Here is a 15,370-nt window from a genome sequence, read left to right as displayed (position 1 = left end):
ATTTAAAAAATATATATTTAGTTTTGTTTTTATTATTTATCCCTTGGAGAGCTGTGGTGTCAATTTGTAAGTCGCTCTGGATAAGAGCGTCTACTAAATGACTTAAATGTAATGATGTAAAATGTGTCATTTAACAACAACAACATCAGCCGAGAGGGCACACACACAAACAGGGAAGTAGCTAAATCATCAAAAAGTCGCTGGGGCAGCCTTAAAAAGTAGCTACATTTGTCGCTATACTCTTTTACGAATAAAAGCCGCTAGAGGGGAATGAAAACTCTCTAAATCTAACAACAAAGTCGCTGAATTGGCATCACTTGCTCCGACACCTTTGGCTAGCAGCGGAGCTCTATAAAAAAATATACATAAAAATTATAGCTTTACAACAGAAGTTAAAGTATCCTTATTTCAACTGAATCAATCAATCAAATACAAATATGCAAGAGACAGTTTTGGACTTTTTGTAATTAGTAAATAAAAGGGGACTTTAAATGTTAGGACTGAATAATGGGTAAAGTAGTTATTTATTCCCCTGTCAACCTCATTAACTTTAAAAAGGTCAACGTACACAGCTGAAGCATACTGTACTGTCAAAGATGTGTAAAACTAACCCAGCGTACTGTACTGTCTTTGGTACTATCACCGATAGAGCAATTAGAGTAAGTTATACAAATATCTGGTACTACCGTCTTTGGCTGAAAAATTTCCGACTACATTTCCCGAGAGCCACCAGCTTTGCGGCGCATGCCTATAAACGATGTCCTGGCCACCTCGTGACCACTCTGATTTCAAGAAATAGGGGTGACCTCTTGTTGCTAGAACAGTGGGAGAATAGTCCAAGTTACCATACAAAGATGGTAAGTAACAAACAAAAAGTTGTATTAACTTTGTTTACGGAACTTTAGCTTTACTGAAATGATAAATGCACACACCTGCTATAGTAGTACGCTGACAGCGAGGTGGCTTTTCGTTCGCTTGTTGCCATCAACCAACGCTTGCTTCTGCAAGTAATTTAGCTAACCTAATTTATACAGTAACTAGTTAGTTTCCGGTAACCAACTTTTGTAACAATTTAAACATGTTTGTAAAACGACTTTTGCTTGTGATATGTCTAAAGACAAGTTGGAAGGAGTACAATCTCTAATTCCTTGTTGGCAATGTGCCAGTCAATTTGGCATGTTCTCGTATAATGTCGTTTCGACAGCTGTGTAGTATGCACATGTGTCTACATTTCTTTGACAAGGTCAAATTGGCAGAATGTGTTATTGTGGCCTATCGTTATCTAAATAAGTTGTCTAATTATGGCATGCGACTTTCTCCCCAGCTAAATGCAATTGCATTTTTTTGGACTCTAGATTTGTGTGAAAGGGAAAAGGTTGAATTAATGGTGACAGTTTTCTACAGTAGCTATAAATATCTCGTCTCAGATGGCTCGAGGAGTGAGTTCTATTTTTAAATTCACCGTGGCTTACCTCGTGAGTTAATAAATCCTCACTCCGACATTGTCCGGTCACGGAACCCATATGGAATACTATTGTTGGAGAAGAGCTACAATTCTAGTACAGTTCTCTCTAGTATTGTCACTGACAGTCACTTTACGAGTGAACTCTCAGCCAATTCGTCAAAGATATCCCACTCGCCTCATTCCCATTTAATGTACACCTCATTTTTACCTGACTGTTGTTGACTGTTTTTCCTATACAAGCCTATTACATAACATTAATATTATTGTAAGACTTCCCAAATGTTTTCCCTAGCTGGATAATTTCCTCAAACTCCCAAGTAATGCCTGGTTCACCTGCAATATTTGAAAATGTGCTCCTGAAATTTCAGTGACGGGAGGACCAAACATTTGTCAGTGCTTGGTTGTTCTTTTGTCAACAAATGGAAGAAAATGAACTGAAATGGGGACTTACTACCTGAACTTGTCCAAAACTAAATACACATTTGTATTCTATTGTGAAACATTTTACTACAGGTTTTTAGGCTACTTCACTCTGGGTAAGTGTCTAAATAACCTCTGTGTAATGTGCCCTAATGAATAGGACCCAGATCTGTGTTTCTGTGTCTTGTGTTGCAGTCTGCTGAACCTGTTCGTGTTCTGGTGACCGGCGCTGCTGGGCAGATTGCCTACTCCTTGTTGTTTGGCATCGCCAAGGGAGATGTGTTTGGCAAAGATCAGGTAGAGGGAAGGAAAAGCTTTGGCTTGACTTGCGTAATATCCCAGCTGATCCTGTTAGGGGTTGTCTATTGTCTGAAATTACACCCTATTCCCCATATAGTCCACTACTTACCCTATTTGCTCTGGTCAAAATGAGTGCGCAATATAGGGAATAGGGTGCCATGTCAGATACCTCCTGTCAGTTAAATACAATTTAAAAAATCACGACTGATGGGCAACATGCAGCATCACACACTACCCCTTCAGTCACATAACCTGCAGAGCTTCACTCAAGGCTTTAGTGTCCTTGAATTGCCTGAAATAGAACCACTAGCATACAGCCTACTGGCGGGTTCATAGGCCCAACACTGTCCCTTCAAATAGTCATAACAAGCAGTGTTGTCAATGTAGTAATCATATGAACCATACACATCTGTTCAGTTAGCAATCTACCAGCCTGTAAGTCAGCGGAAAGATCAATAGATCCTACTCATTTATCTAGTCCTGTCATTTCATGGTCTCTCCTCTCAGCCAATCACCCTGATCTTGCTGGACATCACCCCCATGTTGCCAGTCCTGGATGGCGTGGTCATGGAGCTGCAGGACTGTGCCCTCCCACTCCTCAGAGGTAAACCATGGGGCAGACGACACTCACTGGATTGACGTGGCTTTGCTTTAGTTGTGAGGCACCAGTAGTATCTCCATCTCCATTGTGACTGTTTTTTTTCTGTTGTCAATTGGTGGTGTCCTTGCTTTGTTCTCACCTCGGCTGTGAGGCCCCTGTATTAACGCTCAGGGCTGCAAAGACAATGTTCTCTCTGTGTATGGTGTGTTGCAAAGACAATTTTCAATGTGGGGGGGGGGGTGTCTATAGTGTGGTGACCCTGTGTCCCAACCACATCTGGCTTCAAGCACTATTTAAATTCTTTCAAATATTTTTAAGGTGTTTGCCAGATCGGTGGGATTTTCAGAATTGCCAGAATCTCGCAGTATCCCTTTAAAGCAGTTAACTGGCAACAGTCTATGTCCCACAGACAACAGTAGCAGAACAAAGGGATCGATACAGGGGTTTGCTGAAGCTAACCGTAAAAGCAAAAACAGTGTGACTGAGCTGATGAGAATGTAAGGTGTTGTGACAAAATGGGGTTTGAAACAGAGAACCACACTTAGACAATGTGATGGGTAAAACAAACCCAAGCCTTTGTTTCTCCATAGAGGCCACTTTCATTGTCAAAAGATCACGTCTAAAACATTGTGCTTGAAGGACTGAGCCTAATAAAGCACACCTTAAAAACAACTTCCTGCTGTCCTTAAAAACAACTTCCTGCTGTCCTCATCATAGTTATCTTCCCTTTTTCTTTATTTTTTCTATTTTTGCCTAAAATGACATACCCAAATGGAACTGCATGTAGCTCAGGACCTGAAGCAAAGATATGTGTATTCTTGCTACCATTTGAAAGGAAACACTCTGAAGTTTGTGGAAATGTGAAGTTAATGTAGGAGAATATAACACATTAGATTTGGTTAAAGACAATACAAAGAAAAAAAACATGCTGTTTTTGTACCATCTTTGAAATGCAAGACAAAGGCCATGTTTTATTCCAGCCCAGGTGCAATTTAGATTTTGGCCACTAGATGGCAGCGGTGGTGTGTGTGTGATTTTTTGACTGATCCAATGCTGGTCAAAATGTGCCTAATTGGTTTATTAATACATTTAAGTTCATAACTGTGTGCTCCTCAAACAATAACATTGTATTATTTCAGTAATAGCTACTGTAAATTGAACAGTGCAGTTAGAGATTAACAAGATTTGAAGTTTTTGTGCGAATATCAGATGTCTGACCTGGGAAATGTTCTTGTTACTTACAACCTCAGGCTAATATTATAAACCGTCGGGGGACCCACCGAGCCTGTAGAGATTAATTAGACAGCACTGTAGTAAAACCTTCAACGATTAAGTGGTCTTTATCATCCAGTTTTTCCTTCTGTTGGTGGTCCATGTGCTGCCCATTGAACCAACCCTGGTCGGTTGTATTTTTGATTCGTCTAGAGGTCATTCTCACAGACAAGGAAAGAAACCTACAAGTGTCTTATAGGACATGTTCAGATAGTCCCTCCCTTTCATGCTTATTTTTTCTGACTACTTGATACCGACTGAACAAGCCCCTGTTTATTCCATCTGTTTTCAGAGGTCATCCCCACGGACAAGGAGGAGGTTGCCTTTAAGGACCTGGACGCTGCTATCCTGGTGGGCTCCATGCCCAGGAGAGAGGGTATGGAGCGGAAGGATCTGCTCAAGGCTAACGTGGCCATCTTCAAGAGCCAGGGGGCCGCGCTGGAGAAGTATGCCAAGAAAACTGTCAAGGTGAGATAATAGCCAGAGCCCAACAGACAGGGTTTGTTTGTGTGGGGTGTCTGGTGACTGTCAATGTGTCCCTAAATGTCAATGCAGACTTAGCTGTCTGTCAACACTAGCAGGTACCCTGTGTTTGTGGTATAGTGTAAGCCATTTGTCCTTAGACATAGAGAGGACTCGTGATGCTGCACCTCAGAGCTGTTGAAATTCAGTTCACCATGTGTTGGGCTCTTAATTCCTATGGAAAGACTGGCCTGGAATGCCATTGGTGTGTGTGCATTGTTTGTGGGTTTGTTTTGTGAGCGTGTGTTTTGATTTTTTTTTTAAATCTAAACTGCCTGCCTGTCTTAACACTACCTCACCTATCTGGTCTGCTTTGGTCTGTAAGCTTAACGTTGTATCCACCCTGGCTGGGTTCCATCCCAGGAGTTGGTCCACTTCTCTCTAGAAGCCTCACATTGTATCCAGTCTGGCTGGGTTCCATCCCAGGAGTTGGTCCACTTCTGTCTAGAAGCCTCACATTGTATCCAGTCTGGCTGGGTTCCATCCCAGGAGTTGGTCCACTTCTGTCTAGAAGCCTCACATTGTATCCAGTCTGGCTGAAGCCACTCACATTGTATCCAGTCTGGCTGGGTTCCATCCCAGGAGTTGGTCCACTTCTCTCTAGAAGCCTCATTGTATCCAGTCTGTCTGGGTTCCATCCCAGGAGTCAAGGGAGACATTCCGATTCTCTCCTGCTCCCCAAGTGTGCCCTCAACTTCATGGATTTACAAAATAAATGGACTGGTGTGAGGAATATGGTGGAAACTAGAGAATTATAATGAGTCATTTTTAATTGTAGAGAATAGGAACTCCGCCAAGGACTGGAATGTCCCGACTAGTGCCAGTGGAACTGTGGGTGTGTTGTGAGGAGGCCTTTTGGCCTCAGACACTGATCTAGCAACAGGTGTTGGGCTGTCAGACTGACGAGTGTGACTGCTTGTGTGTGTGCTGGCACTTGTCCTGCACCCTTGTCATTTCTTCCCCAAGTGACCTTGTTGCAAAAACTTAACTTGTCTTCAGGCAGCGTGCAAGGCTGAAGCTGCCATGATAGAACATCTTCAACCTTACACTCTGCCTGACTGTCTAGCATGGTGTCTTCAACCTTACACTCTGCCTGCCTGTCTAGCATGGCGTTTTCAACCTTACACTCTGCCTGCCTGTCTAGCATGGCGTCTTCAACCTTACACTCTGCCTGACTGGCTAGCATGGCGTCTTCAACCTTACACTCTGCCTGACTGGCTAGAATGGCGTCTTCAACCTTACACTCTGCCTGCCTGAGTGTCTGGCTGGGTTCAACCTTACACTCTGCCTGACTGTGGCGTCTTCAACCTTACACTCTGCCTGCCTGTCTAGCATGGCGTCTTCAACCTTACACTCTGCCTGACTGTCTAGCATGGGTTCCACACTCCCTGCCTGTCTAGCATGGCGTCTTCAACCTTACACTCTGCCTGCCTGTCTAGCATGGCGTCTTCAAAACTCTGCCTGACTGGCTAGCATGGCGTCTTCAATCTTACTCTGCCTGCCTGACTGGCTAGCATGGCGTCTTCAACCTTAACTCTGCCTGCCTGTCTAGCATGGCGTCTTCAACCTTACACTCTGCCTGCCTGTCTAGCATGGCGTCTTCAACCTTACACTCTGCCTGACTGGCTAGCATGGCGTCTTCAACCTTACACTCTGCCTGACTGGCTGGCATGGCGTCTTCAACCTTACACTCTGCCTGCCTGACTGTCTAGCATGGCGTCTTCAACCTTACACTCTGCCTGCCTGACTGTCAGCATGGAGTCTTCAACCTTACTCTGCCTGTTGACTGGCTAGCATGGCGTCTTCAACCTTACACTCTGCCTGACTGGCTAGCATGGCGTCTTCAACCTTACACTCTGCCTGACTGGCTAGCATGGCGTCTTCAACCTTACACTCTGCCTGACTGTCTAGCATGGCGTCTTCAACCTTACACTCTGCCTGCCTGACTCTAGCATGGCGTCTTCAACCTTACACTCTGCCTGACTGGCTAGCATGGCGTCTTCAACCTTACACTCTGCCTGACTGGCTAGCATGGCGTCTTCAACCTTACACTCTGCCTGACTGTCTAGCATGGAGTCTTCAACCTTACTCTGCCTGCCTGACTGTCTAGCATGGCGTCTTCAATCTTACACTCTGCCTGCCTGACTGTCTAGCATGGCGTCTTCAACCTTACACTCTGCCTGCCTGACTGTCTAGCATGGCGTCTTCAACCTTACACTCTGCCTGCCTGACTGTCTAGCATGGCGTCTTCAACCTTGCACTCTGCCTGCCTGACTGTCTAGCATGGCGTCTTCAACCTTACACTCTGCCTGCCTGACTGTCTAGCATGGCGTCTTCAACCTTACACTCTGCCTGCCTGACTGTCTAGCATGGCGTCTTCAACCTTGCACTCTGCCTGACTGTCTAGCATGGCGTCTTCAACCTTACACTCTGCCTGACTGGCTAGCATGGCGTCTTCAACCTTACACTCTGCCTGACTGTCTAGCATGGCGTCTTCAACCTTACACTCTGCCTGCCTGACTGTCTAGCATGGTGTCTTCAACCTTACACTCTGCCTGACTGGCTAGCATGGCGTCTTCAACCTTACACTCTGCCTGCCTGACTGTCTAGCATGGTGTCTTCAACCTTACACTCTGCCTGACTGGCTAGCATGGCGTCTTCAACCTTACACTCTGCCTGACTGTCTAGCATGGCGTCTTCAACCTTACACTCTGCCTGCCTGACTGTCTAGCATGGCGTCTTCAACCTTACACTCTGCCTGCCTGACTGTCTAGCATGGTGTCTTCAACCTTGCACTCTGCCTGACTGTCTAGCATGAAAAAGTACTGTAAAAGCTTAAATGTCAAACAATGTTTATAATCAATCCTCTGGTTGTTTTTGTCATAAATAATCCATATTTCAACCGGACAAAAGCTTCTTCAATAGAAAAGGAAAAACAAGGTGCGCTCCCGGTCACGCGCAGGACACATCTCTGGAAATGTCCACTGTCCTCATTGAAAGTGGTGTTTCTCCCTTATTTTTCAAAGTAAAAGCCTGAAATAATGCCTAAAGACTGGCCACATGTTGAGGAAGCCATGGAGACTGTGAACTGGGTCCTAAGTATTTTATATGGTGGATAGGATTTCAATGAGAACAGCCATTTCAATATAATATCATTTCCTAGGTGGATTTTCCTCAGGTTATTCGCCTGCCATATCACTTCTGTTATACTCACAGACATTTATTTGAACAGTTTTGGAAACCTTAACGTTTTCTATCCAATACTACCATGCATATCCTGCCTTCTGGGCCTGAGTAACAAGCAGTTTACATAGGGCTCCTTATTCATTCAAACTACTCAATACTAACCCCGTTCCCAGGAAGGGTAAGTTAAAATGTGAGGTGCATCTCAATCCGCCTAATGTCAGTCTTCCACATCTGCAGTCATGTTTCAGACCATGAGACACTCTGAAAATAAGTCTACTCACAAACTGCTGTAGCATCCAAACTGGTTGGAAACTCTCCGATGCGACTCGCAGGAACATGATGGGTCTCAGTTTTGTTCTACAAGCCTGATGGGACTCGTCTGTACCTTCTGTTTGTAGTGTCTGAACCGTTTGGGCTACAAACTGACCCCAGTGGAAAGGGGAGATTCTCCCCATCACCATGGTGTTTTCTGTCTTGCTCTCTGTGTGTGTACGACTGTTTTATAACATGGCCTCTCCTTGTCTTGGTCAGGTCCTGGTGGTAGGTAACCCAGCCAACACCAACTGTCTGATCGCAGCCAAGTCTGCCCCGTCCATCCCCAAAGAGAACTTCTCCTGCCTCACCCGTCTGGACCACAACCGCGCCCGTTCTCAGGTACCTGTGTGGAGAAGTGGTTTTGTTCCCTTGAACCCCCTGAATGAATAGTTACCCCAATCCCTGACTGAGTCTGTCTGTATTTGAACTGTAGTGGGTGTTTTTAAGTTTCATTGGGGGGACAAATAGTGTGTGTGGATTATCTTAATAGATGGTAACATCATCCTTACACAGCTCTCTTGCCTCCCTCCCCCCAGGTTGGGATGCGCTGCGGCGTGCCGGCCACCCAGGTAAAGAATGTGATAATCTGGGGCAACCATTCGTCCACTCAGTACCCAGACGTCCACCACTGCAAGGTAATATATCATTTATCACAATGTAATAATGAAGTATTATTATATCACTCCAAGGCAGTAGTGAATACTGTGTGTAATATTATTTAACAATATGTAATTATTATTTTACCAAGGTCAACATGGCGGGCAGCGACCTGGCCTGCTTCGCCGCTGTTAAGGACGATGACTGGCTCAAAGGGGCCTTCATTTCTGTGAGTTTACTCTACTGTAAAACACATGTTCATCTGGCTGTGTGAACTTTAACCCCCCCCCTTCACATTGGAGATGGTCCAAGGGAAAGTGACCTCTGACCTTCTCGATGTGTTTTGATAAGGGGAGAGGAATCCTGGAAAGATGAATTGAGACTGCTGAAGAAGACTATTGGAGTAGGGATGAGACATTTTATAAGGCATCGCTCTTCCTCTCTCCTCTTCCCCCCTCTCAGACAGTGCAGCAGAGGGGTGCTGCGGTTATCGCGGCCAGGAAGCTGTCCAGTGCCATGTCTGCAGCCAAGGCTATCTGTGATCACATGAGGGACATCTGGTCAGGCACTCCTGAGGTCAGCTAAGTGGGACAATTCTGTGGCTTTAAGATACAGATTTAGGATTAGTTTACCCTACCCAAATCTTCATTGTAACCATTTTAAGGCTATATTTAATAACTCCTAATCTATAGGGCACTCTACTATTTAAAGTATGGATGAATCTCAATTCTTCACCCTTCTCCCAGAATGTGCACTCCTACAATTTCACAGTCATGGATGGTGTAATATTTAGCCGGAGGCCATTGTTACATTTATGAGATGTGTGCAGTTGCACACTTTGGGAAGAGGGTGTAGAATTGTGGAGCAGCTTGTCTTTAGGTTAATGCCTCCTGAACAGTGTGGAGCAGCTTGTCTTTAGGTTAATGGTTCCTGAACAGTGTGGAGCAGCCTGTCTTTGGGTTAATGGCTCCTGAAGACAGCCCTAACCTCTGACCTCTTGTGTTTGCAGGGAGAGTTTGTCTCCATGGGTGTCTACTCCAGCAGTAACTCCTATGGTGTCGCTGAAGACCTCATCTACTCATTCCCTGTTCACATCAAGGTGAGACAGATCCCTGACACTCTGCTCTCTACACTCCTCCATACGAAGGCTGCGTTTACATTGGCAGCACAATTCTGATCTTTTGCCCAATTATTGGTGAAAGATCTTATCTGATTGGTCAAAAACCAATAATTGGGACAAAGATCATAATTGTGCTTCATGATCAGCTGTCATCACCACTTAACCAGAGAGCTCTGCTTCTATTGACTATAAACGGGTGCTTTAGTCTACGACCAACTACCTATTGCAGTGGGAAGTTGATCACTTTGGCCTATTATTCAATATACATTATTCTCCTGTCTTTGTTATCCTCAGGACAAGCAGTGGAAGATTGTGGACGGGTTGGCCATCAACGACTTCTCCCGAGGCAAGATGGACGCCACGGCAGCCGAGCTGGTGGAGGAGAGGGACACCGCCGTCACTTTCCTCAGCGCTTGACTACGCTCCCAGCCACGGCAACCAACCCGGCAACAGCACTTGGACGCAGAACCCATACCTCCAGACTCGCGTCTGTGATGCTGCATTCACGTGCTACTCAGAACTTAGGAAACTCTGGAATATCCAACTTGGAAGTTCCATATGAACGGTTTAACTTCATATGTTTTACAGCAATTTTTTTTTTTTTGACCTGAGTTTCTGCTCATTCTGATAGCACATGAACATGGCATGATACACTCACTGCAGCAGCTCTGTGTCCAAAACATTAATGTTACACACTTCTGAACAGGTTATCCCTGTTTGGATGGTTACCATGCTTACCATGGAATGGAGAATTGTTATGGGTAGTTGATGCACCAGTAGTTACTATGACGATCATTGTTCTACTGTTAAATTGTTGTCAGAACAATAAAATCAGCAAACAATGTATAGGATAAAAGCGTCTGCTAAATGGCATATATATAGTGTTTCTAGATTTAACTTAATATTTTTGTGAAACAACTCTTGGTTGAATTAATATTTACCCTCATTTATTTGTTTTGTTTACTATTTGGCATTTTCCCATTATGATATTTGACAATCTGAATGTGATCACCACCTGTAATCCTATTTATAATCGGAGCAGGTGGTTATGGCATAGTCCTGCCACTAGGGGGTAGCACATTCTAATCTGTAAAACCCAGGACAGTGTATCTATGGTTAATTGTTTCAAACCTCTGGATATTATCTCCCTGGAATCACTCCTGACGAAACAATAAAACATTTATCCTCAAATGATTCAGTAAATTTCACAATTTCTGCGCAAATCAACATTTCATTAGTCCTATGAATAGTGTAGCTAGGCACAGTATAATGACGTGCTAGCTTGCCAGCTCTCCTTTCAACAGTGCAGCATCTATTATAAAGTATTTAGTAAAACAAATATTAAGATTAGCCGGAGGGAGTGTGATCCATAAATGTTAAATTATATATAGTTTACACCCAGAAAGTCCTATATCAGATTTTCCTTGACTTGCACTGCTTTGTCACCTGTAGTAAAAATTTTTTTTTTTTTTTAAATTCGTCCTTTCATTTGAGTCGTAAGGACTTGTGTACTGCAATTCAATCAGAACATTATTTAAAATCACTGAGTGTCCATGTTCGTAAGCATTCTGTACCTGAAATGTTTACTTACGTTCCATGTTAATAGTCTGGTTTCTAACCCAAATACCCATAGGCCTAACTCTGGGATGGGGTGTGTCCCGCCCCCTGTCCCGAGCAAACACAACGGATAACTTTATTTGCGTTTTAAACTGAAGATGATCATTGGAGTCCTGTGTTTTAGCTGGGGGGAAAGTATGACACTAATCAGGCCTCGAGTTGCCCAGGTCTCCTAGCTATGTACCCATTAGTATGAATGTGTTCATTGACGTGGCATCAATGTCGTGGTTCTGGTATTTTGGGTTCAGGAACGTCGTGAAAAACTGCATTTTCATTGGCCACAGCATTCGGATACAAGCTTTTCATTGGTCCTTGTTTTGGAATGGCATTTCTATATCATTTTGATCAAATTAATCTATTATAGTGTTTTTGTGTGAACTAATTACTAAAATACCTGCCCAATATTCAATACAATGTGTTGCATGTCATTTTAATGTAAATAAACTCCCAAGGAGACATTAGTTGCGCTAATTTCACCGGTATTCGCGGTTGTGTCCATACTTGGACAAGCCTATCGCACGATTTTCCTGTCGCCAACATCCTACAAGCCAAACAGTAAGGAAATGCATTTATTAGCTCAAATAAATTGTCCAATACCTTGCTGGGTGCCAATAATCATAACTGTCGTCGTAAAAGAGAAGTTAACAAGAGTAGCCCACTACGAGTGGTTTGATCTTTGTAGGCCTATTATTGGGTAGGCTATCTACATTGTCATAGCATATTCAGAATGTTTTGGAAAACCAATAGAAACAATAGCCAGTTGATCTGGTAATAATGTTGCAATGTTATTTTTTAAATCATGTATAATCCATGTTTGATGTGTAGGCTATGCTATACAGTGGAAAAAAACGTAATAACCTGTCCCCATCATTTCCGCATCCATCGTTCTGCATTCGGGAATGTAACTAACATTCGATACACCACTAGGCAACATTTATTTTAAGGTTAGGCTAGACCTATAGATCGGTTATTCGTGTGGGCCGGGTCTATGCTGGCTTTAATATGTTACTGATTTACTGTATCTATCTGATTGTCTACGCTAGGCTATCTTAATATATATATATATAAGATATCATGGGGGCGAGGCTAAAGCAAGAGAGGGAGTATATTAGTAGAAGCAAATGCCGCGTTCAAACCCACTGGGAACTTGTGTAATCTCCGCCTTCAGTGCGTTCATGACAACTGGGAACTCGGGGGAGAAAACTAGCTCTAATGGAAAAAATAGTTTAGAATCGTCATCCAACTTGAAATTCCAAGTGGGAAACTAGGGCATCTTTGTTGAGGTGCGACTTTTTGACCTGAAGATCACTGACGTCATTATTTGGCCTTTAAAATAAAAAACAATCTAAAATTTTTTGTAGTTCCAAGTTGTCTTGAAAGCACCAAAAGGTCCATAGCCAGTCCAGGAGGAAATGTGACGTGGTTTATTTGCCTGGGAAAGGGGCAGACCCAAAATCCGTACAAGGCATAGGCTAATTGTATTTGTGAAATATAGTCTACATAAATACCAATAGGTAGGCTGCAGTCGGGCCGGGGTGCGTTTCATTAGGCTGAAGTCAAGTGAGATAAACGATTGATGGAATAAAGGTCGGGTTGTCTCGCTTTGGAAAGTGCTGGCGGTGGAGGAATTGCGAAAAGGATTTCATTTGTGAGAGAGGAGTGCTCTAGCAAGTTATGGCTTCAGCAGTCCATTCTGCACTGGGGTGGCCATATAGATGAATGACTGAATGACCATTTGGGGTTTTACAAAAAAACAACAAAAAAAACGTTTTTTTTTCTTCTGGAATATGTCTTACATTTTATTGGATTATTTGACCAATTTCGTTTCAATATAGTTATAGTTGAATATCCTTGATAACTTGATACGCTGCCTAGTGGAAATACCGATTTTGGATTTGTACAGAACATTTGACCTCCATAGGTGATTTCTGATTATTGAGCCTTTATAACATTTTGGAATATGGCACGTTATTTTGAAGGTAAGTGATTGTGTGGATGCAGCCAACTACAATGATGAAGAATGAATACCACAGTGAATGTATTGAAAATAAGTTTAACAGCTTCTACGTGTACATTGTCTGGAGAGTAAAGTCTAAAAGTACCAACTAGTGTTATAATTTGAAGTACTATCCTCTGTGAATACAATGTACACATTGTTGTATTTTTATTTTTTTACCCAAATGAATTCAATGTAATTCAATAACAATGAATTGTTTTAGGCTACTTAGGGACTGCGGTTGAAAATTAGCCTGCTGGCTAAAACCGGCACTTTTACTGAAACGTTGATTAATGTGCACTGTCCCTGTAAAAATAAAATTAAAATAAAACTTGGTTGAATGTTGCTATCACTTGAAAGGTACCTTAGTACCATTGGACCTCAGGCTGGGCCTAACAAATGAGCTCCCACTTCTTACTGTCATGTCCAATTCCAAACTTGCACGCTGACAGGTCAAGAATGGGTACCCCCACTAAATCCTCCATACCAGAGATGGCTGTTCTTTCTCCTCTGACATAATTAGAGTAATATAACAATAGTAGCTTATGTTATTTGAGAATGCAGTACTTGGGCTACTCATGGCTGTGGTTGTCCAATCACGGCAGCAGTTTGGTATCCTCAGCCTCTAGTTGGGCTACTCATGGCTGTGGTTGTCCAATCAGGCCAGCAGTTTGGTATCCTCGGCCTCTAGTTGGGCTACTCATTGCCGTTGTCCAATCACGGCAGCAGTTTGGTATCCTCAGCCTCTAGTTGGGCTACTCATGGCTGTGGTTGTCCAATCAGGCCAGCAGTTTGGTATCCTCAGCCTCTAGTTGGGCTACTCATGGCTGTGGTTGTCCAATCAGGCCAGCAGTTTGGTATCCTCAGCCTCTAGTTGGGCTACTCATGGCTGTGGTTGTCCAATCAGGGCAGCAGTTTGGTATCCTCGGCCTCTAGTTGGGCTACTCATGGCTGTAGTTGTCCAATCAGGCCAGCAGTTTGGTATCCTCGGACTCTAGTTGGGCTACTCATGGCTGTGGTTGTCCAATCAGGGCAGCAGTTTGGTATCCTCAGCCTCTAGTTGGGCTACTCATGGCTGTGGTTGTCCAATCAGGCCGGCAGTTTGGTATCCTCAGCCTCTAGTTGGGCTACTCATGGCTGTAGTTGTCCAATCAGGCCGGCAGTTTGGTATCCTCAGCCTCTAGTTGGGCTACTCATGGCTGTAGTTGTCCAATCAGGCCGGCAGTTTGGTAGCCCCAGCCTCTAGTTGGGCTACTCATGGCTGTAGTTGTCCAATCAGGCCAGCAGTTTGGTATCCTCGGACTCTAGTTGGGCTACTCATGGCTGTGGTTGTCCAATCAGGGCAGCAGTTTGGTATCCTCAGCCTCTAGTTGGGCTACTCATGGCTGTGGTTGTCCAATCAGGCCAGCAGTTTGGTAGCCCCAGCCTGCTATATACTCACTCATTTTGGTTCTTGGTCGTCCGGGTCTGGCCGGTGTAGGCCGTCATTGTAAATAAGAATTTGTTCTTAAATGACTTGCCTAGTTAAATAAAGGATCAATTAAAAAAAAATCCCTGTCAGTGACTCACACCATACGGGAACCACTGCCTGGTCATAGGTTATTAGAAATGACAGTGTCAGATGTCCCAAAACCATAGAACAAGTCACAGTGTTGACATGTAGCCTATTCAAAATGGATCTCACCGTTCAAAGTCTATTTCCTGGTAGTGGAATAGAGCTGTTGTATTACTGTTGCACTAGACGAGACTGTTACTAATCTCATAGATATGTTATAGGGAGATGGGGAGCTACTAGACTGTTACTAATCTCATAGATATGTTATAGGGAGATGGGGAGCTACTAGACTGTTACTAATCTCATAGATATGTTATAGGGAGATGAGGAGCTACTAGACTAGACTGTTACTAATCTCATAGATATGTTATAGGGAGATGGGGAGCTACTAGACTAGACTGTTA

General features: G+C 43.6%; 2 protein-coding genes and 1 long non-coding RNA gene across 4 annotated transcripts in view; 2 read left to right on the top strand and 1 right to left on the bottom strand.

Annotated features, from left to right (window-relative positions):
* Window positions 1-693: 693 nt before the first annotated feature.
* On the top strand, window positions 694-10,992 carry LOC118380079 (malate dehydrogenase, cytoplasmic-like). Its single transcript, XM_035767085.2, has 10 exons — window positions 694-857; window positions 2,081-2,182; window positions 2,693-2,789; window positions 4,351-4,526; window positions 8,298-8,420; window positions 8,618-8,716; window positions 8,830-8,907; window positions 9,141-9,254; window positions 9,688-9,777; window positions 10,093-10,992. The coding sequence occupies exons 1-10, from the start codon at window positions 855-857 to the stop codon at window positions 10,213-10,215; spliced, it is 1,005 nt and encodes a 334-aa protein (XP_035622978.1). The 5' UTR covers window positions 694-854; the 3' UTR covers window positions 10,216-10,992.
* On the bottom strand, window positions 5,617-7,493 carry LOC127921367 (uncharacterized). Its single transcript, XR_008108814.1, has 6 exons — window positions 7,284-7,493; window positions 7,003-7,244; window positions 6,548-6,705; window positions 6,390-6,506; window positions 6,148-6,225; window positions 5,617-5,778 (listed from the first exon to the last, which is right to left on the bottom strand). It is a non-coding gene; the product is annotated as an uncharacterized LOC127921367 (long non-coding RNA).
* A 153-nt stretch (window positions 10,993-11,145) lies between the features above and the next one.
* The window catches only part of LOC127921366 (UTP--glucose-1-phosphate uridylyltransferase-like), a 51,586-nt gene continuing 47,361 nt past the window's right edge, over window positions 11,146-15,370 (top strand). Inside the window, exon 1 of one of the 2 annotated variants that reach the window (XM_052505060.1) lies at window positions 11,146-11,970. Coding sequence is in view for 1 of the 2 variants with exons in the window: in XM_052505059.1 (XP_052361019.1) it covers window positions 13,376-13,394 (19 nt within the window). In the remaining variant the exon portion in view is untranslated. Of the gene's footprint in view, window positions 11,971-12,929; window positions 13,395-15,370 lie in introns of those variants that run through there. The other variant, XM_052505059.1, reaches the window with a different exon arrangement.

The sequence above is a fragment of the Oncorhynchus keta genome, unplaced genomic scaffold (assembly GCF_023373465.1).
Source record: "Oncorhynchus keta strain PuntledgeMale-10-30-2019 unplaced genomic scaffold, Oket_V2 Un_contig_2214_pilon_pilon, whole genome shotgun sequence".
Taxonomy (NCBI): Eukaryota; Metazoa; Chordata; class Actinopteri; order Salmoniformes; family Salmonidae; genus Oncorhynchus; species Oncorhynchus keta.
This window is presented reverse-complemented; position numbering and strand designations above follow the sequence as displayed.